The sequence below is a fragment of the Mus caroli genome, chromosome 7, assembly GCF_900094665.2.
Source record: "Mus caroli chromosome 7, CAROLI_EIJ_v1.1, whole genome shotgun sequence".
In the NCBI taxonomy this organism is placed as follows: domain Eukaryota; kingdom Metazoa; phylum Chordata; class Mammalia; order Rodentia; family Muridae; genus Mus; species Mus caroli.
The window spans coordinates 127,841,725-127,864,203 of NC_034576.1; the positions used below are offsets into that span (position 1 = coordinate 127,841,725).

General features: G+C 48.4%; 1 protein-coding gene across 5 annotated transcripts in view; it reads left to right on the forward strand.

The window, feature by feature from the left end:
- Positions 1-22,479, forward strand: part of Kiaa0556 (KIAA0556 ortholog) — a 169,960-nt gene that overhangs the window by 120,854 nt on the left and 26,627 nt on the right. For all 5 annotated transcript variants that reach the window (XM_021167737.2, XM_021167736.2, XM_029479630.1 and 2 more), the window contains 2 exons: positions 3,453-3,590; positions 16,323-17,196. In XM_021167737.2, the coding sequence (XP_021023396.1) occupies positions 3,453-3,590; positions 16,323-17,196 (1,012 nt within the window). The remainder of the gene's footprint in view (positions 1-3,452; positions 3,591-16,322; positions 17,197-22,479) is intronic.

Consider the following 22,479-nt stretch of genomic DNA (forward strand, 5'->3'; position numbering starts at 1 on the left):
GTGAAGGCTGTATGCCCCAGTGTAGGGGAATGCCAGGGCCAGGAAGCACGAGTGGATAGGTTGGTGAGCAGGGAGAGGGGGTATAGGGGAAAGGAGTTTTTGAAGGGGAAACCAGGAAAGGAGATAATATTTGAAATGTAAATAAAGAAAGCATCTAATAAAAAATGAATTAAAAAAAGAAAATTTTGAATTATGGAATATGAGTTATATCTCAATTAAAGGGAAAAGAATACACAGGAATGCCATATGCTGTTGCCTAGTTTCCCCCAAAGATAACTGTCACTGTACTAATAGATAGCTTGTGTGTGAGTGTGTGTGTGTATGTGTGTGTGTCCCTAGCATCTGGAGCCACTTGCCCATTCTTATCTCTAGACTCTGTGATTTCAAGAATGTTGTAATGGGGGTTGTGGTCCAGCTCAGTGGGAGACAGCTTGTATTGTGTGAGGCCCTGTATTTGATTCCTAGCAGAGAGAGAGAGAGAGAGAGAGAGAGAGAGAACGAGAACCAGAAAGAAAAGCTATTTTCTACAATCTGATGCACTTGGAAGTTGGCTGGTTCCCACACAGATTGCCCTTGACATTCTTCCAAACTGTTGGGTATTCTCTTATTGGTAGCTTACTCCTTTGGAAACTATGGTACTAGTTACGAGGCAGCTTGCATTTGTCTGCTGGTGATAGGATCTGGGTTTAGTCAGTGATGGGACAGAAAAACACCTTTGGTTTTGTAGTTAGTCATCACATAGGATTCTTTTCCTGAGCTTCTATGCAGCTGGCCCGAGCTGGAGACTGGTACCGAAGCTTCTAGAAGTAGCCTTCAGCCCATGCTGGTGTAGAGGTCAAGATACAAATACTCCATTTCCTTGTCCTGTGGTTAGAATCATTCCAAGGTATGTCCACACTGGCTCTGTTTCCACGGTGGCCTTACTCTAGGTCCGTGCAGGAATGGCTAGCTTGCTCACATACCATTCATGAGCAGCCTGCCTTCCCTCTTGGCCTAGGCTTCTAGCACTGTCTTTTAAACAAGCCACTTGCCCAGAGTTTCTTGCCTCAGGGTCTGCTACTAGAATACAAGCTGAAACAGAGTGCATTCAAGCTCTGTCTGGTCCCATAAATGCTTATGATAATCACTGAGAGCAAACCTTCCCTCCAGCATGCAGGCTATGGGCATCCCAAGGCAGACCAGCGGCCATGATTCACCGTGGTCTTCTATCCACAGGGAGGCACAGCAGTCCACTTGCCCCGGGGTTCCACAAGGCCTCTCAGTGGAGCATGGCTAAAGGCTACCATGATACAGGGTGGGTGCTACACGTGTTCTGCCTGCTGGCCTGGCACTAGGGCATGTCAGGACTCTGCGGTTAGCTCCTGGCTTCCCACCAGGACCTCACACAGATTCTGTCTAAACCGGAAATACCAGAAGTATGAGCCCGTGAGTTAGGCTCAGGTTAGTGCACTGGGGCTTTGAATGATACAGTGCCCCCTTAGTTCTCCTGCCTTTCCTTCTTCTGACAGAAATGAGAAGGGAAATGGACTCCTGCTCCCTTTCTGCCACAGAGGGAGGAGCTTATGATAATCAGAGCTTACCTGCCAGATTTGAGATGAGGTCTCTGAGTCCTAAACAGCTGCTAGGAACACAGAGTTCTAGCCCAGCCAAGGTGCTTCCAGAGTAAGTCAGCATCCCTTGAGCCTACAGAGCTGTCCTTCCCTACCCAAGCTCCATCATCAGGAGACAAGAAGCCCTAACTGTTCTTGTGGCTGGAGCCAGGCTTCAGAACCAGAGTCAGCAGCCATCCTCCCCTGCTGCCCGTCGAGAGGCACATTCCTAGTAACAGTCTAAGATATTCTCAGCACCAGGTGGTGCCTGTTTAGAGTAAAATGTCTACCCCACCCCACCCCAGTATTCCAAAGCCAAGATGGAGGGATGTGAGGGGATGTAGAGAGCAGTGATTGATTAGTGAGGACTGAGGTACTGAGAGGGGTAGCCTAGCTTAAGCAATACTGAACCCCAGACCCAACTGTGTGGGACCTAAGTACCAAGCGTTCTGAGTCAGTAGACAATCCAGAAACCAAGCTCTGAGGGGTAAGCCACCCCATTTCTTCCTTATGGCAATGAATTGGTCCTTCTTATCTTTCCTTTCCAATGTCTCCTGAAGCAGACAGATACCTTTTAACCAGATGCAGGTAGGTCCTTCTGTAAAGCTGAAATTAGGACAGATGCTGGGAAACCCGTGTCACTTAGCCACTAGGTTAGTCCCAACCAAGAAGCTGTGCCTAATGCTGGCATTCAGAAATGAGTGAGACTAGGAGTCCCCTTCCAGAGCACAGCTGAACTGCTATGACAGACACCCAGACAGTCCACGATGACCTCAGGTACTACTGAACTGAGGCTGCTCAGGGGGGAGGCCAGGGTCACAGGGGAAGGGGAATAAGGAGCCATGTGATAGCTTGTTGGACTCAGCGTGAAAGTGTAGGGAGCCTGGTCGGAGCAGAGGCCTCAGCCAGGCAATGCCCAGCCAGCTGCCGGGGATTGGGGGTGGGGTGTTCAGGAGCAGCTAATGGTTAAAATTTTTCTTTTGTTTTAATTACATTCATTGTATGTTTGGGGCAGGGCGGGGGATCAGAGGAATAATTCTTAAGAGCTGGTTCTCTCTTTCCACCTTGTGGGTCCCAGGGATCAGACTCAGATTGATAGCCTTGGCAACAAGTGCCTTTACCCACTGAGCCATCTCACTCGCCCAGCTGCAGCTTTTGTTCCGTAGAATGAAGAAATATCCTAGGAGGTGACTGGAGCAGAAAGTCTCCTGATTTGGCTTTACCCATATGCCACCAAAGCTCTCCCATGGGAAATGGTGTTGGTGAGGATGAAGATGCCAGCAAGCACCTGGTTCTGGTGCTCTGTGTCCTCCAGGGCAGCCTTGGCAACACTCTGGCTGCCCCCTGCCTCACACAGGAAATACAAACCGAAGCCCCCTGCACTTGGAAACCCTGAAAGGAGCAGCCTGCTCCATGCCACGGCCCTGTTCCAGCACATGGCTCAGACATTGCTTTTTCTCCTCTATTCTCAAATTTGAAAAATTCCATAGGGTTTGACAAAAGAAAATCAGAGGCTCTGCTTGCCAGGCTAATCAAACAGCGCCAGCAGAGGCTTTCTCTAGGCCCCCCTGGCATCCCTCCCCATACCCAGTGCCCTCCTCAAAGCCCATTAAGCTGATTAAAATAAAGCCTACTGCATTTTGAGTTCCATCTGGCTGGCAGCTTTTTGCAGGGACAGGGTTGTTGGCTCTATGAAGTGCAACTGGAAAGGGGTGAGAGCAGAGGGCAGTACTTACTATGGAGATAAGGTGGCCCCGCCCAGGCCTTAGATGTCTGCTGGTTTTAATTAGCCAGAGTCTCTGGCCTTTTGCCCTGAAGACAGGCAGAAATGTTCCTAACAGTTCCCATCCCTTGGCATTTCAGAGCAAGAAGGACCCCCCTGTGTGGACCTGCCCCTTCCACCCACCACTTCAGCTCTATTTCATTATTCACAACATGCGACAGCTTCGTGACTTCGGTCTGACCACGATCAAGGTTCGGAATTACTGGACAGCAGATGGGGTAAGTAGCAGGTCTGCCTCTCACAGCTCACCTGGTGGTACACACACTTAGCAAATTGCCAGTGGCTTGAGTTCTAAATGAGTCCAACAGGAGTCTCACTGAGAGCCACCAGGAGCAGAATGTATAGCTCCTAAGGTTTAAGAAGTAACCATGATGACGCTCTATCTCATGTCATTCTGAAAAGATGAGCCTATGTACTCAATGTACTCCAGGCTCATTCATTTAGCACCATATCTAGTTAATATGCAGTGACAGAGCCTGGAAAACTGTTCTTTCTTTCTTTCTTTCTTTCTTTCTTTCTTTCTTTCTTTCTTTCTTTCTTTCTTTCTCTCTCTCTCTCTCTTACTTCTTACTTTCTTTCTTTCTCTCTCTCTCTCTCTCTTTTTTTTTTGAGACAGGATCTCTCTATGTAGCTCTGGCTATCCTAGAACTTTCTCTCTATAGACCAAGCTGGCCTCAAAATCGGAGACATACTCCTTCCTCTGCCTTCTGAGTACTAGACTAAAGATGTTCACACTGTTGGTAATTTGATAGGGATTCCATGTGTCAGACCAGGCTCATGTATACCAGGCCACAGAGGTTTGGAGCTAGCTCTTCATGGCTAGCTCTCACCTTGGCTGCAGGCCCATTTGGTTCCAGAGTCCACCCTTGCTCAGTACCCTACACTGTCCTGCCCTCATCCTTCCTTCTCCAGCCTGTTCTTCATTAGTTGATCTGCTTTAGTTCTTCACCACAGTGGGCACGCCAGGGGCTGTCAGCCTCTTGATATGTTCTGAGGAGACAGATACAGAAGACACAGACTGCCCTGAAGGCAACCGTGCTGAGCTGCTGACAGACATGGTGTAGACAAATCATGCAGTCTGCTGAAGCCCTGAGCAAGGTGAAGCAGGCACTAGGTGTCTCCCACGGAGGTGCCAGAGGACCCCACAGGCACAGAGTTAGCAGGAAGGGGCAGGGCACTGGCAGTCTGCCTTGTTTCCTTCGTCAGTAGGCACGGGGTCAAGAATGGTCATGCTAATGCAAGACATAAGGGACCAAGGCACAGGAAAGATGGTGAGTAGAAGCTGACTCCAACCTCCATCTTTTAAAAAGACACTATAGAACTGTGGGGTCTGAGGCCATTTGTAGCCAGAGAGGGAAGGCACAGCTTCAGTGAATGGCCTCAATAGAGGAGACCCAGGCCATATTGTTGACACTTTGAACCATTCCCCGAGCTTGGGAACTGCTGTGAGGTGGTCTGATTTTATTTGTTCCTTCATTTGTTTGTTTATTTATTGAGAAAGGATCTTATTATGTCGTCCAGGATGACCTGGAATTTACCCTGTAGCCAAATCTGCCCTTGAACTCTTAATCCTCCTACCTTAGCTCTGCAGTCTGTCCCTAGGGAACCCTGTCATACTTTCTTCTGCTTCCAACCATAGAGTTCCCTTTGACCCAAAAGATCAAGGTCAGACTGCTGGTGTGACATCTGAGCCTGCTAATGTTCCTGCTCCAGTCTCTGCCCCCCTTGCTCATGCCAGGCATCCTGAGTGCTGGCTGCTGTGGTCACACCCTTGTCCCTGCCTACCTCCCCATCCCACTCTGCTCCAGATGCTTGTCCTGCAGATTTCTCAAAAGCCCAGGTGATGCCTTCTCCAAGAATCTTCCCCTGCCCTTGAGCCACTTCTGGGCCTTGTGAGCCTCCCTGTCCCCCTGAATAAGTTGTGGACTCCAAGACAGTAGGGTCAGAGGTCTCTACCACTCATCTATGCCAAGGAGATGAGCAGTTGACAGATGGGTGACTGAATGAATGAATGGGTGAGTTTGCTTTTCTATAGCCCATGTTGCCCTTTCTTATACCCTGGTTGAGAGGGTACAAGGATTTGAGAGTTGAAGAGAAGCTGACCATCCTCCAAAAGAGCCCTTAATACCATCTTCCTCTCCTCTGTCCTCACCCTTTCACCCTCCACCCCTGCTCTTCTCCCCTCTAGTTCTTTAAACAATCAGCCTCCACCTATGGCTAGCACATGTTTTCAGCACCCACCAAGTGCTGAACACCACAGACCTGGAGACCCCAGGTGGATACAGTCCCTATGGCTCTACTCAAGGGCCCTACTGCCCCGACCAGCAGGAAACTCCTTTGCTTTCTGTCTTTTGAAGTCTTTCTTTCTCAATAAATTCCTAAAGTATAAATTTGAGAAAAGTAAGTATCTGGGTTATGTAAGGAGGACCCCCAAGGACCTGGGACCTGTGAGCTCCCTTCCTCCCTGGCCATCTTTTAAGTGCTCAGAGCCCCATGACCATTCTGTTGAGGATCCCAGGTTTGCTGGCATTTTTCTGCATTTGTTCTCCACATCTTATTCTAGAATGAGAAGTGAGCTGCTGCAACTCACCCAAGCCCATGCCCCATGGCTCACCATGGTTTTGGGCTTAATTTACACACTGGACCACCATGCTGAGAAATCGTGTGCCTCAGCCAAGACAAGCCCTTATTTACCTGTACTTGGCTTTCCTGGGACATGCGGAATACTAAAGGGGCTCAGGGACCTCTGAGTCAGGGGAGCATTGGCAGCTTACTGTGGGTGGGAACGTGGGGTTCTGACACCTAGGGCAGAGCATAGAGCAACACTGCAGAATACTGCTTACATGACACACAACCATCTGTTGCCAGAACTTACCAGGGGCAGAAAAACCCAAACAAATGCAGCTGTGGCTTGGTCGATTTAATATTCTCCAGAGAACGCTATTGCTGTGTGTTTTGGAGGAGATAAAATGAGAGTTTATTGGGAATATAGCTTAGCCTGCAGACACAGCTTGTTAATGCAGTGTTTTGTGTACGGGAGTCTGAGGAAGGAAAGTAAAGTGGGGCGACAAGGCTGACTTGGGATGAGGAGAATCCTTGACTGGCATGTGCTGGCTGGTACATCCTTGGGTTAACATTTACAAGCTCCTCTCATGAGGCTGCACTGTGAGTGTGAGCTGCTCTGAGAAGAGGGACTTGGTAGGGAAGAACAGAAGGCCACACTTCACAGCACACAATGTCTGCTGTGACAGCTGTCATTTGCTCACTACTCTAAAATCAGGCCTTTGAGAGGCCCATGCACGTGAGAGTGCGTAACTGAACATGGGAAGCAGCTTATCTGACCACCAGCCATCCTGCGGCTGCTGACAGTCCTCCCTGTCTTGATAATGAAGAGGCTGATTCTGGAAAAGTAAGACCCACACTGCAGATGGCCTGGGTCTCTTGGTCTGATTGGAAGTGGATGCCTGGGGTGCTGCCCTGAGGACCTTCCCTCTGGTTCATTGGGGTCCACTGTGGTTGATTGGCAATGTCTGCTTAGTGCAGGATGACATGTCTGCTACATCTTTTTATGTTCCACACACATAGAAGATTTACCCAGCTGGGAGGCACAAGGGACTGGGCTGGTTAGAGAGTATGAGGATCAGGTGGGTTTCCTTAGCAAAGTGACAGTTGTGGCAGGGAGGCGGGCAGTAGTCTCTGTAGTAGTTGATTGCTGTGTCTGCTGCTCCATCTGACGTGAAGTTTAAAACACTTCCTGGAGTAGTTTAAATCTGGAAAGTCACCTATAGGTTCCTGTTTTGAATGCCTGTTTCTCAGTGTGGGGGATAGGTTTTGGGGAGTTCTAGAAGCGAGGCCTGGCTGATGGAAGTAGGTCACTAGGTCACTAGGAGAAAAGCCTTGATTCCAGGCTCTGCTTCAAATTTGCTGTAATGAGCTCTGCCAACTTTTCTTACTGTAGTGAACTGAGCCCCCTGAGCCTGTATGCAAAATAACCTTTTTTTTTCCCCACAAACAGTTTCTGCCAAGTGTTTTGTCATAGTTATGAGAAAAGTGACTCACTGCCCTTTGAAGGGCCTTTGAAGGGCTGGTTCATTCTCCCAAGGCCCCATGCTAGCTCTCAGGTGGTGACTGGTTTAAAAAAGCACACACTCTCTGAGCTCTTTAGCTTTCTGCCCTCTATGTGATTTCCCACTCCAACACACCCCTCTGTGATGCTCTCAGGCTTTTGAGACCTCCACAAAACCTTGAACCTCTAGAACCATGAGTTAAATAAAAAGTTACGCAGCCTTAGGTAACTTGGTGTTATAACAGAAAACAGGCAAATGCACCATCCTCATAGATTTCTGCTGACTCCCCATGCTCCGTTTTCCTTTATAACAGTCTGAGTTATCTGTGATGTCCTTGTTAACCACACTGCCACTGTCACCCTTAGTGCCAAATGCAAGAGGCAGCTCCAGCCTAGACACTGTAGGGAGTGAAATATGGTCAATAGGCCTGAGAAACTTAATTTCAAAGTTAATTTAAATTGCATTTTAAATATCTATGTACAACGTGGTGACTGTACAGTGGGTTGCACAGGCCCTCGTGCTCGGACTATAACAAGCAAATAGACATGGCCCTGTGTGAATAGCCCTGTACCTTCTGAAAGCAACTCAAAGGTAAAACAGGAATATAAATGAGTGTGAGAGTTCAGTGCTAAGTGCTGAGAAGACATTGGGCTAGGGAAATGACTTGGTTACTGTTCTAATGCAGTGACAAAACACTATGGCCAAGGCAACTTATAAAAGGAAGTGTTTCATTCAAAAGGAAGAGCTTATGGTTTCCGAGAGTTAGAGTCGGGATGGCAGAGCAAAGGCATGGATGTCTGAGAGCTCACGTCTTGAGCCACAAACAGGAAGCAGAAAGGCATACTGGGAATGGCTCCAGTCTTTTGAAACCTCAAAGCCTATTCCCAGTGAGACACCCCTTCCAACAAGGACACATCTCCTAATCCTTCCCAAACAGATCCAGCAGTTGAGAACCAAGTACTCAAACATACAAGCCTATGAAGATCGTTCTCATTCAAACTGCCGTAAAGAGCTAGGGAGAAGAGGAGGAGCCGTGGGAAGAATATTCCTGTTAGGGGCATAGCAAGAGGAAATCCAAGGGCAAGAACATGCTTAGCAAATACCAGGACAGAAGTCACATGAGTGGCCAGAACCTGATAGACATAGACAATCAAGAGGAGGCCCCAAAGAGAGGCAGGGCCAGGTCACGTGGCCCTGAATGGTTGGTCCTTATTGGTAAGAGAACAGAGGTGTGGTCAGAGCAAGAGCCCCTGTTAGAACTTTCCCACAAGAGAGCAGTCTACAAAACCATCATCTTGTTACGTGATGATGCCAGTCTTCACAGCTATATGCTTAATGTCATAAATGTTGTTCTGAGTACATGAGGATGCTCAGGTAAGTCCTGGCTTCCTATCTCCATGTAGATACCAGCCTTAGAATCACTGAAATGTTCTTAATAGGAGACAGTTTGACCAAAGGACCTAAAAGGCCACCATGGCTGCTGTCTAAGGGATGCTGAGGGCAGGAGGACCCAGACAGTAGCCTCCAGGTCTTGCCTAGCTAGGAACAGCATGGCTTGGGCACAAGCCATTCTTGAGTTTGCCTGGCTTCTCTGGTGATATCAAGTGCATTGGTCGCTGTTTTTCTGGAAAGAATTCAAGTGATATAATGCGGAGACTGTTGAGTGTCAACACGAGAACATTCCTACCCTGCCACTCTTGGTCTATCCCAGAGCATTTGAACATGAGCCCTAGCTATAGCCTTTTTCAATTCATGAGCACTTTAGTTCCCCTGGACACTCAAGTTTATGTTTCTTTCTAATAACCCAAATGTCTAATATCATAAGGGTGGACAGTAATTATTATTTTGCTCTAATCACCATTCCATATTTTTTTTACTAATTAATTATTTACTTTACTTCCCCATCACAGCCCTCTCTCCTTCTAATCCTCCCATCACATGGTCCCTCCTTCCTCCACCCCTCCCCTTCACCTCTGAGAAAGGGGAGGTTCCTCTCTGGGTCCTAACCTACCCTGGCATCTCTAGTGACTGCAGAACTAGGCACATTGTCTCCCACTGAGGCCAGACAGGGCAGGCCACTTAGGAGAGCAGGATCCATAGGTAGGCAACAGAGTCAGGGTAAGCCCCTGCTCCACTTGTTGGGGGACCGGCATGAAGACCAAGCTGCACATCTGCTATACATGAGGTCCAGCCCATGTATGCTTTTGTTGGTGGTTCAGTCTCTGGGAGCCCCTAAGGGCTCAGGTTAATTGTCTTTGTTGTCTTCTTGTGGAGTCCCTATTCCCTCTGAGTTACTCAATCCTTACCATTCCAAATTTAAACAGCCCAATTTGTCTCAAAATGTTTTTTCTTTAAAAAAAAAAAAACAGTTTAAAATTTTGAATCTGATCATAGCAAACATTTACTTAGCTGAGGTAGGTAAGCTGGTGGCATTCAGCAAGAGACTGGTGAGCAGGGGCTGGATCATTAGCATAAGGCTGAGATGTTGGTCTCAGAGGCTGGGCCTAGGCCAAGCTTTGCTAGCAGGACAGGTCCAAACTTAGGATGGCTGAGGCTCCATGATCTTAATCAAAGAGCAGGGTGTGCTATGCAGGGCAGCTGTGTGGCAGGGCTATGGTGTCAGCTAGGATTGTGTCAGTAGCCACTTTAAGTGATTCAGAGTTGAGTAGAGTGGAATATGCCTGTAATCCTAACACTTGGGATTCTGAAGCAGGAGACTTGAGAGTTCAAGGTTTGCCTTGGTTACATAGAGACCCCGTCTCACAAATTTCAACACCACCAAACTTGGCTAATCACAAAAGACAACTCCTTGGTTTTTATGACAGAAGAGGCTCTGCCAGTAGTTCTCTACCTGTGGGTCATGACACGCCCCCCAGAGGTTGCATATCAGATATTACATTACTATTGATAACAGTAGCAAAATTGCAGTTATAAAATAGCAACAAAAGCATTTTAATTGGGGTCACCACAACATGAGGACCCGTATTAAAGGGCTGCAGCATTAGGAAGGTTGAGAACCACTAGCCTAGGTGATGCTTTTAGATGTGGCAGAAGCCAGGAATTCCCGTCGTGTCACCAGGAATCTACCTCCCTTTGAATCTTTACTGCCCTCTTAATGGCTTTATCTTCAGGCCCCAAATGACTTCCTCTGGTGACATCAGGCCTGCTCTTGATTTGGGAAGTCCCTGCAAAAAGACACTCTTCTAAGGAAAGATCAGAGGTAACCACTTGTCTAGCCATGGGGCTGGATCTGCACTGTCCACATAAAGAGATGAGGGGAACCACATGACCACTTACCTTTGCTGAGTAGTAGGTGTGTTCATTGGAAGAGGCAGGGCAGTTATCCACTTTAGGCTAGGAGGTAAGTGACCTTGGCAAGTTAATTGAGTTATCTAGGCTGGAATGATACTCATATCGCATTAAACACAATTTATCATCTCTGTGTGTCTGGTTCTTAAGAACTGGAAAGAAGAAAGAGGGAAAATGAGAACTGGGAAAAGGACCATGTGGCAGCCATGGGGCTTCAGTGTGTCACAATACAAGTACCACTACATCTCTCATTAAATGTACTCAGCGCTTGCACACAAGTGCACACTCACAAATGCTTCTAGGTGAAGAAGCATGGGATTTCTGAACATACTGGAATCTGAGGTGAAGAAGGAAGAGCCTCAGTTGAAGCACTGGTAACTAGACATGGTGCAAAGGCTGGGCTTTACAGCAGGAGATTTCCCCTAGATCCATAAAGGCATCCTTCTTCTAGAACTTTGCTGAGGAGATGCTAAGGGGTGCTCATCTGCAAGCCCCCAGCCCCAAGGCTCTGTGGTGCGGGTATGGATCCCATACATCTTCCCAGTGAGATTTGACAATGTTTGTGTGGCCCAGCTACATAACAATGGACTTGCCTACCCACAGGTTCCCATTCCAGAATCCAACCAGCAGCATAAAAAAGTCAAGAAAAAAAATCTCTGCAGTATATCTTTTTATCTTATTCTTCCCTAAACAGTGTAGCATAACAATTTCCATAGCATTTACATTGCATTAGGCTCTATAAGTCACTTAGAGATGGTTAGGAGGAAGTAGGAGGCTATACGTAGGTTATGTGCAAATTTGCAATGTTTTATATACAGGACTACAGCATGAGACAATGCTGGTACCCACAGGGATCCTGCAATAAATCCCCCATAGATACTGAGAGATGGCTATAGGTAGAACAAAATGTGGAAGGGGGTGTGTACACACACACCCCCACTGCAAGGTGCCCAAGACCATTACCTCTAAGGAGTAGGAAATGGTTTGTGGGACTTAATTAGGAGACTGGGGGCTCAGAGTTCCACCCACATGAATAATTCAGTCTGGGCCAGCCACAGCCAGGACTAAGCTCTAGCTAGACAAAAGGGAGGAGGGAAAGTTTTAATGCTTGCTTGCAGGGTGTCCAGGACTGTGGGACAGTGCAGACTTTTGTTTCTGTTCCATACTCCAATATTCCTTATCAAACAGGCCCACAGATACAGTAGTGTGTACTGGAAATATTTTAGATGCAAGCTGCAGGCCAGGCAGGGGCTCAGAAACCCCCCTGCTGCACAGAGCTCATTCTTCCCTTCCCTCCCTTCCCTGCCTTCCTGTCTGCCACAGTCAGAATTCCTGAGCTAATGCTGAGCAGTTGGTTAGGTGGGGCTCTCAACTGTTCACATAAGGGAAGCAGACATGTTTTGGGGGCCAGACATCTCATTAGGAAAGCTAGTTGCCCATCCACCACTGTCTGAATAGGAAGCCCAGCTATACCCTGCCACCTCTTTAAATGAATGTTTCTGTCTAGCCAGATGTTTCCATGGTGGTAATTTTCAGAACAACTGCTCCTTGAAAGCTGCCCATGTCATCCCCCTCCACGAGCCGTTTGCTGATTAATTCACAGCACATGCTTGCTCTGTGCCTCCACTAAACAGAGCGCACATCCATATAAACATGTAAAAGCGTGCTTTGAACATCGACTTTTCTGACAGCCAGCAAATAGTAGCCTGCCATCCCACAATTGGATGATTGAAGCCAAGTTCCTATGGGGGGATTCAGGTTTGATGGCTCTCCTTCTGAATTGTTCTGCAAACCTCTCTGTGGTGATCTAGGGATTTAGTTAGAGCTTGCAGGAAGGCTAAGACATGGGGACTGAAGGTAGGTAGATAGGATAGCCCTGGGGCCTCAGAGAGCACAAATGCCAAACACAGATCAGAAGCCAAAGCAAATCAGGAGTGGCCTAGAGTGGGGCATGGAGGGGTAGCCACAGGGTGCCATGTTTTTTCCTCTTTGGTCTTAGGAGAGTGTCCAGGCTAGTCAAATGTCAGTTCCCTGATGATGCCCAAGATCCTACTATGTGCTGTGTCCTCAGGCAGTGTGGAGGACCTCTTCTGACTTGGAGCTTCACTCGGTTAGGAGAGACAAATTAGCAGCCAAGCCGGGCATGGGGGTGTAGAACTTCAATCCTAACACTTGTAATGTGAGATCTCAAGTCTGATACTCTGTTTGAAATGAAAAAGGCCCCTTAGTCAGCTATGATGGTGCATACCTCTAATCTCTCACTAGGGAGGCAGAGACAGACAGATCTCTGAAAGTTTGAGGCTTGCTTAGTCTGAATAGTGAGTTCCAGGACAGCCAAGGCTATAAACCTTGTCTTCAAACAAAAAAAAAACCAAACCAACAAAGAACCCTGCCCCTAACCCTCCAGAAATGCTGATAAGAGAGACCATTTCAGAGACTGGGGAACTCAAGAGGATCAGGATAGAGAGAGGAATAGGTGGGGTGTTCTTTAAAGCCTGGTGTTGAGGAGTCTCTGAAGGCAAGAAGAGTTGGGCTGTGGCAAGGAGCAGTGTATGGAGGCAAGCAGACCTGGACCTAGGACTATAAATAGGTAGTTAGGGTTGACAGCATGGAGTCACTGGGTGGTTTAGGCAGGAGGCTGCTGTAGTCTGACTGAAGTTGTTTTTAAGTGAGTCTGGCTGCTATGTGGGAAATGAAGTGTGTGTACAGGGTGACAGTGTGGAATGGGAGCAGAGAGACCAATTAGTTGAATCTGGTGTCTCTGGAGAGATGACAAAGGCCTGCACTGGGGCAGCAATGTCTGTGGGAAATGAAGTCAGATTGGAGAGGAAAGAGACAAGGAACTCCTTGACAGGTTGGCTGTGGCGGGGCAAGGACAAGGAGGTCAGAGAGGAGCCTAGGGTTTGGGAAGCTGCCTGACTAGCAGAGGTGTGTTGAGGAGGAAGTGATGTAGAACTCTGCTGGGAGCTGTAACTCCAGCACCTGAGAGCCAGAGGCAGAGAGACCCCAAGTTCAAGCTAGCCTGGGCTCTGTTCCTATATTGTTTAAGTATTTGATGGATCTGAAGCACATATAGGTTGAAATCCCCAAGAGGAGAGAGAATGCCAGTCATCCCTTAAGGGCCAATGGAGAGGTCAGGACTAGAGAGTCAGGGAATGGGCATCCCTGGACCATAGAGACATTCAGAGCCTTGGGCCATGGTGAGTATAAGACACTCAAAGAACTAGCCTTAAACCTGGAGCAGGCCAGGTACTGAGGCCCAGATGAACTTGTGGGGGTTGCAGGAGTAGAGACAAGCCAAGGAGGCTGGGCAGGAGAGTATCCAGCTAGGCAGAAGCCAGATGATGCCGGCACAGGCATATATCATCAGTAAAGCCCAGCCAATGGCATTGTGAAGGAGGAGGAACAGCTAGCTATTTTTCGTGCTGAATCAGTGTGGCAGGGGCGGGGGGGAGCAAGAGGTACCCTGGCTTTGGCTTTGGGTCAGACCCTGTAACCCACTGTCAAAGCTGAGGGAAGGGGTCTGTCATGATGACACAGACACAGGGGTAAGCCATTGCTCTAGCTGTGGATGCCTTGACACAGTGGATTGTATATTGAGTTCAAACAGGAACCTGTTGGGAAGGGAGGCAAGAGACCAGAAAGAGGGGCAAGGGTTTCAGTGACTGCTTCATTGTAGGTGTGACAGCAACTTGTGAGAACTTCTGTACAGTAGAATACTCAGCGATCAGACAGGAAGAAAGCCTCAGACTCTCACAATTTGGATGCATCTCAGAGTAATCATGGTTAAATTAAAGAAGCCAGGTAGAAAGAGGTACACATTACAAGGTGTATGTCAAAATTCTAGAAAATGTGTTACTTTATAAAAGGGACCTGTTGAGGTGGCAGTGGATAAAAGCACTTAGTGTCAAGCCTGATGACCTGAGTGTCATCCCTAGTGTACCTAGTGTACACATAGTGGAAGGAACTATCTCCCCCAGGTTATCCTCTGACAGCACATGTATACACAAAGAGAGGGGGAGGGGGAGGGAGAGAGGGAAAGAGGGAGAGAGAGGGAGAGAAAGGGAGGGAGAGGGAGGGAGAGGGAGAGAAAGGGAGGGAGAGGGAGGGAGAGGGAGAGAGGTTGTCGGAGAAAGCAGGGAGGGAGAAGGATTTCAAAGTGTATCACTTGGGGGTGATGGGAGTGTTTGTTATCCTAAGTGTAGAGATTGTTTCAGGCAAATGTACCAAGAGGCGGTAAAGAGTTGTTTACTAATTGATGTATGAATTATATTCCTTGATAAAGCCTGGGAAGAGTTCTACCACAGAAAGTGTCTGGAGAAGGGGTGGTCTTACTTTAAGCATGAATAGATGCACATCAGAAACATGCATGAGAAAAGGCCATGAGTTTAGGGAATGAGGGGATAGGAACCTTTCTGTGAAGGTCACTGTGTCATGCTGGCCTGCCTTATCCACATCTTGGTGCAATGGAAAAATTCTAGAAAAGTTAGTAGTAGAGCAAGGATTCCCTAAAACTGCCATATCAAGGCTGCAGCCTTGGTACCTGTTCCACATCTCCTGGGTCTTTCTTTGAGTGCAGCTGAAGCGAGTGGGTCCCTGGCATGCGGGCACTGCTGCTCAGCACTGCTTGCTGTGCTGTCTGCTGAGGGATGTGCCCAGCTTGTGATATGTGAGGGCTTCTTGCTCCAGGGGCCACCTTTAGGGAGCAGTGAGCAAATGCACTAACTTCTGTCTTTGGGACATACTTCCAAAGGAGCTCTGGATTCCTTGGAGAGTCCCAACAGGAGGGAGCTCCAACTGCCCCTGGCTGAGAAGCACTCAGACACTTTTGGGAGCATCCTCCTACCCTGTCTTACTCTCCCTACTTCCTGTTTACACCAAGTCCTTGTCTTCGGCTCTGCTTTTAAGATACTAAATATGAGATGGCCAAGGAGTCCAGGAGACTGCATTTGACATGCACACTAGATCTGCTTGATGCAAACGCCCCAGGAACCACACTGCATTTTAGTTTACATAAAATACATGTATTTGGGGGGTTGTTTGGTTGGGTTTTGTTTTGTTTTGTTTGAAACAAGAATCTCATTTTGTAGCCCATGCTGGCTTCCAGTTCACTATGTCCTGGGGCCTGGGAAGTGCTAGAATGACAAGCATATACCACTACACCTTTAGAGACTGGCTGAGCAGTGAAAAGCCTTGAGAGGGTTCACAAGGGAGCATGGGCATCTCTGCTCCTGTAGGAGGTTAACTCTGATGGCAGCAGCATGAATCAGGTGGCAGCAGCAGGAGACCAGGAAGCAGTAAAACCAATCAGTGGGCCATTACCAGTGTCCTGACAGAAGGCGATGAAACACGACAGTGCTGAGGCTGCCTCTTTGAGAAAGTTCTTTGATTCGTAGAGTCCATCCGGCTTTGCAGAGAGAAGAGAGGGGATCCATTTGGCAGGTGCTGGCGCAGCTCTAGAGTGCTCCCATTGCGAGCACTGTACATTTCTGTTTGGGGTATTTTCCACTTCCACAGTTTGACACATCAGTCTGGTGACACATGCTTTCTTTTTACTCCATTTTGTGCATTCAGGATCTTGACATTGGTGCTAAGAATGTGAAACTCTATGTCAACAAAAGCCTCATCTTTGATGGCGTGTTAGAGAAAGGAGGAGGTGAAGCCCCTTTTGATTGTACCATCCCCGTGGACCTTCAGAGAGAGAGGAATGAGAGCTCAGACAAGGCGTTGAGCACTGGCTGGAAAGAAAGCAAAGGCGCCCTCAAGATGGCTGCCTTGAGTGATGCTAGGGAGCTTGGGCTCAGCTGCTCACAGCCAGCGGAATCCTTGGATATGATAGTTTCCTCACAAGGAGATTTCCTTGGTGAAAAGGTGAATTCTACATATGGCCCGAAGAACAGTTTGTCCAAGTTACAGGAAGATGTAAGACTGTTGGCAACCCCTGCCTCTATGGGTGATGGGCCCAGTGTCCCTTCTTCATCCTCTCCTGGGAAATGTCTTCCTCTAGAAGAGGAGCCCTCTTTGATCCAACAGCTGGAAAATCTCAGAGGTAGGAAAATCCCCGAACCGACCGGGAAAACCCCACACTGGTTACAGCCTTCTCTAGCAGGGATGGGCAAGAAACAGACAGTCAGGAAGCCCAAACCCCTGTGGCTCAGTCCTGAAAAAGATCTGGAACAGAAGAGCAGGCTTCCATCTGAGGATGTCATTGGTGATACTCCTGGAGAGGTGGAGACCAGGGAAAAAGGCCCTCGTCGTGAGCAAGGGAGGACTAGCAGCTGGAATGTCATCACTGAAGAGAGAGCCCCCAAAGCATCCTCCAAAGCCTGTGGCGACGACTTAGACATCTTTAGCCAGCCTCCTAACAGGGATCGCCCTGCTAGTGGGAGGAGGGCCCTGAAGAAGGATGCCAGCAGTAGCCATGGTGATGACCGGCCAGCCAGCAAAGGTAAGCTTCAAGCTGCCCCCAGTGGAATGAAACCATTTGTTTCCTTGGGCCCTGCTTTCCTTATCTAAAACACAAGGGGCTGTTCTCAAGTAGGAGATCACAAATCTACTGTCTCAGCCAGAAAGGTGGTACAATGAGGTAACCAGGAACTCTGCCTGTTAAACTCCTAGATGTGATTGTCACTGACACCAGGATGACTGGCACCTTGGCCCATTTTTCTTGTACTACAAGGTTTTTCCAACCTGGACTCAATTCTCCACCTTTGATCAAGACATTAGTACCTAGTAACTTACCTGAGTCTGTACTGTTGGAAGGCCACAAGGCCCAAGGCCAGTGAAAGGAGGCAACCTCCACTCTGCGTCTTGTTGCTGGCCTCCAGGAATGCATGGCTAGTGTGCCAGTCTGCTTTGGCTTTTGTCAGTACAAACTGGAGTATAGGAAGTCTTGCTGTACAGTGTTAGCAACTGATGGTGATCATTTTGAAACCACTGTGTGTATTGAAAAGAAACCATCATGACTCAGGCCGGTAATCCCAGATACTCCAGAGGCTGAGGCTGGAGAGTTACAAGTCCAGGGCCTACTTAGGCTTCAGAGTGAGTTTGAGGCCAGCCTAATCAACTTAGTGATACCTTGTCTCAAAATACGGAGGCAGAAGGGCTGGAACAGTAGCTCAGTGTTGCAAGGCCCTTTCCAAGTATTAAAATAAAACCAAAAGCCACATCTGCTGGCAGAGTTCAGGTTGAGACTGTTGTAATCTTTGCAGTGGGTTATTCACATCCTGAATGTGAAGGAGGTTCAGGGTGTGGTCTTCACATATTCATCCTGAGTAAGAGGGCACCAGGGTCGGGGCACTGCATATCCATCCTGAGTAAGGTGGGTATTAGGAAGGGAATGCTGTGTCCAACTGTGTAAGAGAGCACCAGGGTGGGGACACTGGGAGAGACACCCAGACTTGCCCCTGTGTTGTGGAGTACCTTATCAGTTAATTAATATCTGAATGAACCCGGCTTGGCAGGCACTCTGCTCTCTGAGCCTCAGTGTCTTCATCTATAAGACAGGATTGACACATCCTTCTTGGAGTTGTGAGGGACAAACAAGACAGTGGCTTTAATGAAGCAACAGAGCTTCCCTGGTTCCTGGGGAATGTTCAGCAAGTAATGAGTGAGACATCAGCCTGTGTCTTGTACCCCACAGACCTGCTGGCCTCAATTTGAACTCCTTTCCCCCTATTCCCACAAAGCACCCCTTTCCTCCAGGATTTTAGGCGGTCATTTGAGATCTGTGGGCTGTGCTTGGCAGGTGACCTGGCACAGAAGCATGCCTCAACAAATGCTTAATGCTTCTGCTCCCCCAGGCCCAGCCTGCATCACCTGTGCTCTGGGTTGGCCTCTTGATATGGCCACAGGAATCCCTGCTCATCCTCCTTAGTGAGTCATCTCAGGTCACTCCCTCATTGAGTGTCTGCTTGTTTCCTCTTGTAACCCTCAGAATCTGAGGGCTCCCCCCAACCTCTGGCTGTCCTCTGGGTCTGTGCTGCTGCCCACCTTTCATCTAGACTCTGAGACTGGATAAAGCAAAGATGAGGAAATCTCAGAAGGGCATGGTAAGGCTAAGCCTGAAGCCTCTACCCTCAGGGAGCTAAGGCAGGGGTATCACCAAGACAGGCTTCTGCTGTATAGAAAGGCCCTGTCTCAAGAAAAACATTAAAATGGTCGAGGGTGACGGGATTAATTGGCAATCTCCTTGAGAACCTGATTTGGATGCCCCAAACCCACGCAATTCCAGATCTGGGGGAGGCAGAGGCAGGAGGATCCCTTTTTGGCCAGCCAGTCTAGTCAAATAATGATATCCAGGCTAGTGAGAGACCTTGTCTCGACAGAGATGGGCATTCCCTCAAGATGATAACCAGGGTTGTCCTCTAGCCTCCACAGACATGCAAATATGTGTATCCGTGCACACACAATTATTTACACACACTAAACAACATAGACAGTAAAAGAAAGAGAAGCCTTCTGGGTATGAAATCCTGGCTTAGGTGACATGCTGTGGGGCAGGACAGTGGTGACAAGCAGGGCCTGGATCCATGTATTCTTTGCCAAGGTCTGGTCCAACCTTAATGATTCTGAATCCTCTTAACAGCCTCATCTTATAGATAAAAAAAAATGTGAAGTTTAAGTCACTTTTCTAGAGATTCCTTTCCCACACCCAGCAGGGTTGGTATAGAATTTGAGCCACAGTGGATCAGTCCCACCATCCTGAGCCTATTAGCATAACTGCCAACACTCACTGGATGGCCAACCAGGCTTTAAGCAGACGTGGAGCTGCAGGGAGTTCTTGGTGACAGGCAGGAGTCCAACTGTCCAAGTTCAGAGACCTCAATCTCACTTGAGTTTCTTGCCAGGCCTTTCCCTGCTTGGCTCAATGACACATCAAGAATCAAGTCCTTAAGATTTAGTGCTTGTTAGCTGGTTTTGCTAACAAGGAAAGTTGTTTAGAAATGGTGTTATTACCCATCACCCAATTCCAAAGCCCCACTGCCTGGGCCTCCAAGAAGCATGCTGGCTGAGTCTACCAAAATGCTAGTGGAGCGATAAGCTTCATAGAGCTCCCCATGGTGAGTCCCCCACAGTGGACCTTTACCGTGGCCCAGCAGGGAATCATGTTTTACTATAATACCATGTCCATTCTGGAAGTGGGGTGTGTTGGCCACAGGTGGATGAGGTGTCATCAGCCTTTACCATGAGCAGTGAAGAGGAGTAGGTGGAGACCTCAGGGTCCAAAGTACCAAAGGCTAGTAGCATCTTCTCCCTGTTCCCTTGGTTCTCCGCACAAGTCCACCAGACTACCTTTTCCTTGCTAGTCTGTTCACAAGTAGCCAAAGGTCTTTCAGTCCCAAGTGTCTGAGTGCTGGTTCTGGGCCCTGAAGCCAATTCTGGAGTCTCAAGGGATGTTGATTGGTAGACTTGGGTCAGCTGTCCAGGCTGTGCCCAGCCAGCAATGGCTGAAGCAGGCGCAGTGGAAGGAAGGAAGGTAGTTGTGTTGTATTTCCCCATCCATTCTTGTCCATTCTTGCTTCCTGTGTTAGTGGCCATTGATGCCGATGTGCTGATGGTGACAAGGGCAGTTTTAGACACTCTGAGCTTCAGTTGTCCGTATCTGACTCCACACAGGACGAGTCTTCTGGCATCTTGAATCCTGTTGTGTCATCATCAGAGATCCTTCTAGACTTCATAGACTGCAGATGGACACCATTGCTTTCTGCTGCTCATTTGGGTTTAGGACTGGATCTCGGGACATGGCTTAATGAGAGCGTGTTTAACATGTATTTCCTCCTCAGTACCACAGAAGAGAAACAGGAAACTTCCTGTCTAACAGAGATTTAGGATAAGCTTGTCAGCAGTGACAAGCCAAGCCTTAGCTTAGTCCCAAGTAGTCTCAGAGCATGTCCCCAGCAGAGGCGCACAGGGAGACACCTGGATGCCAGCTGCCATCACAGCCAACAGGGCCAGGAGAAAGTCTATACCTCTCCTTTTAGAACAAGTATGCGACTCAGGGAGGAGCCTGGAAGGCAGACTCAGAAGGAATGCCAAGTCCCTGCTCCCTGGCAGAGGCATGCCAGCCAAGTTCCTGGTGTATGGCGCTTAGTGTTTCCTGGCACACTTATAGGCTAATCCTGCCATTGCTTTCAATCAGAGGAATTCAAATCACAGAGACCAGAGTGATGACAGCCTGTGCTAGAGCCCCTTCTGCCACATGTCACACCAGTTCCTGGGAGGAGAGAATAATAGGGACTTCTGGGTTCTTTATTGGTGGCAGATAGGAAGATGGGGACAGAACAGGCATGGGAGAATCTGCAGGTTATGACCTCCAGGCTGATCCAAGAGACTGAGGGCAAGAAGCTAGTGTTGACAGGCCTTCCTGTCCCAGCAAACACTTCTAGGTATTTCTAGCACCTCATGCTTTCTGTGCATGGCACCAGGTCATGCCAGGGAGCAAGGATGAGGTGGAGGGGTGGCACTGAAAGGAAGTGACCATGTGGAGGAAGAGCTGTCCCCGCAGAAGGCAGAGAAGGACAAAGCCCCACTGAAGAAGACATCTGGTGGGGTGGAGGAGAATAGCAGTGGCTGGGGAGATGAAGGTTGCAGAATTAGGAAGCACCGCAACAGGGCTTGTGGGCACAGTGAGCAAAAGCATTCTTATTCTTGGCATAAGAAATGATCATGGTGATGAAAATAGCATGTGACAAACTCTGCTGTAGGCTCATGGATCAGGGTGTTAAAGTGACCAGACCACACAGATAGCATGAGGTGCTAGAAATATCTAGAAAGTGCTTTCTAAGATAGAGAGGCTTCTTGCCTTCAGTCCTCCAGATCAGTGTGGAGGCCGTCATCTGTGGGTTCTCCAATGCCTGCTTTGTCCCCTCTTTCCTATCTGTCACCGGCAAAGAGCCTAGTAGTTTTGTCACTGGATTTAAAGAAGCCTGGTAGAACTTGCTCTGAGGTTGGACAGTGCCTTTGTGGGAGCTGAGAAAGAGTGCTAGCTGGGTAAGAATAGGGCAGGATGGAACCAAGGACCAAGTAAGTCTCAGGTATTCTTAGACTTTGCAGCAACAAGGTGGCGCCACTGTGCTAGGAAGCTGTGAGTAGGCTGGGTGTGGTGGGCACACCTGTGTTCCTGTGATTCTGGAGGCTGAGGCAGGTAGGTCACAGTTTGAGGCCAGTCTGAGCTATGTAATGAGACTGCATCTCAAAGGGGTGGGGAGAAAGAAGCAAAGAAAGAGATATATGGGTGGAGAAAGAAAGAGAAAGGAAAGGAAAAGAAACAAAAGCTAGCTAGCTAGCTAGCTCTATGGGTCAGGGAGCTGAAGTGGTATGTTTCCTAAACCACTGGGAGACAGACTGTCAAATGCAAGACCTTTGTCTGGGATGTCAGGAATGAAGTGAAAACTGACAAAGACTGGAAGTCATTGTCACTTGCTGTAAATGGGGAGTTCTGAGAGTCATAGGCATCCTAGGCATTCAAAGTGCAAAAAGCCACCAGGGCTGTCGGGAACAGGAGATGCAGAAGCCCATAGAAAGCCATCAAAGTTTCTCTGTACCTTTTGATTCCTGTTCCCAAGTTGGCATCATTTTTAGGCAGGTTCCCCACAGTGTAGTCAACTAGGCCCCCACATATAGCAACCCTGTATCCCATCAGTCTGGCTCAGCCAGGAGAATGACAGCACACACACACACACACACTCACACACACACACACACACACACACACTCACACACACACACA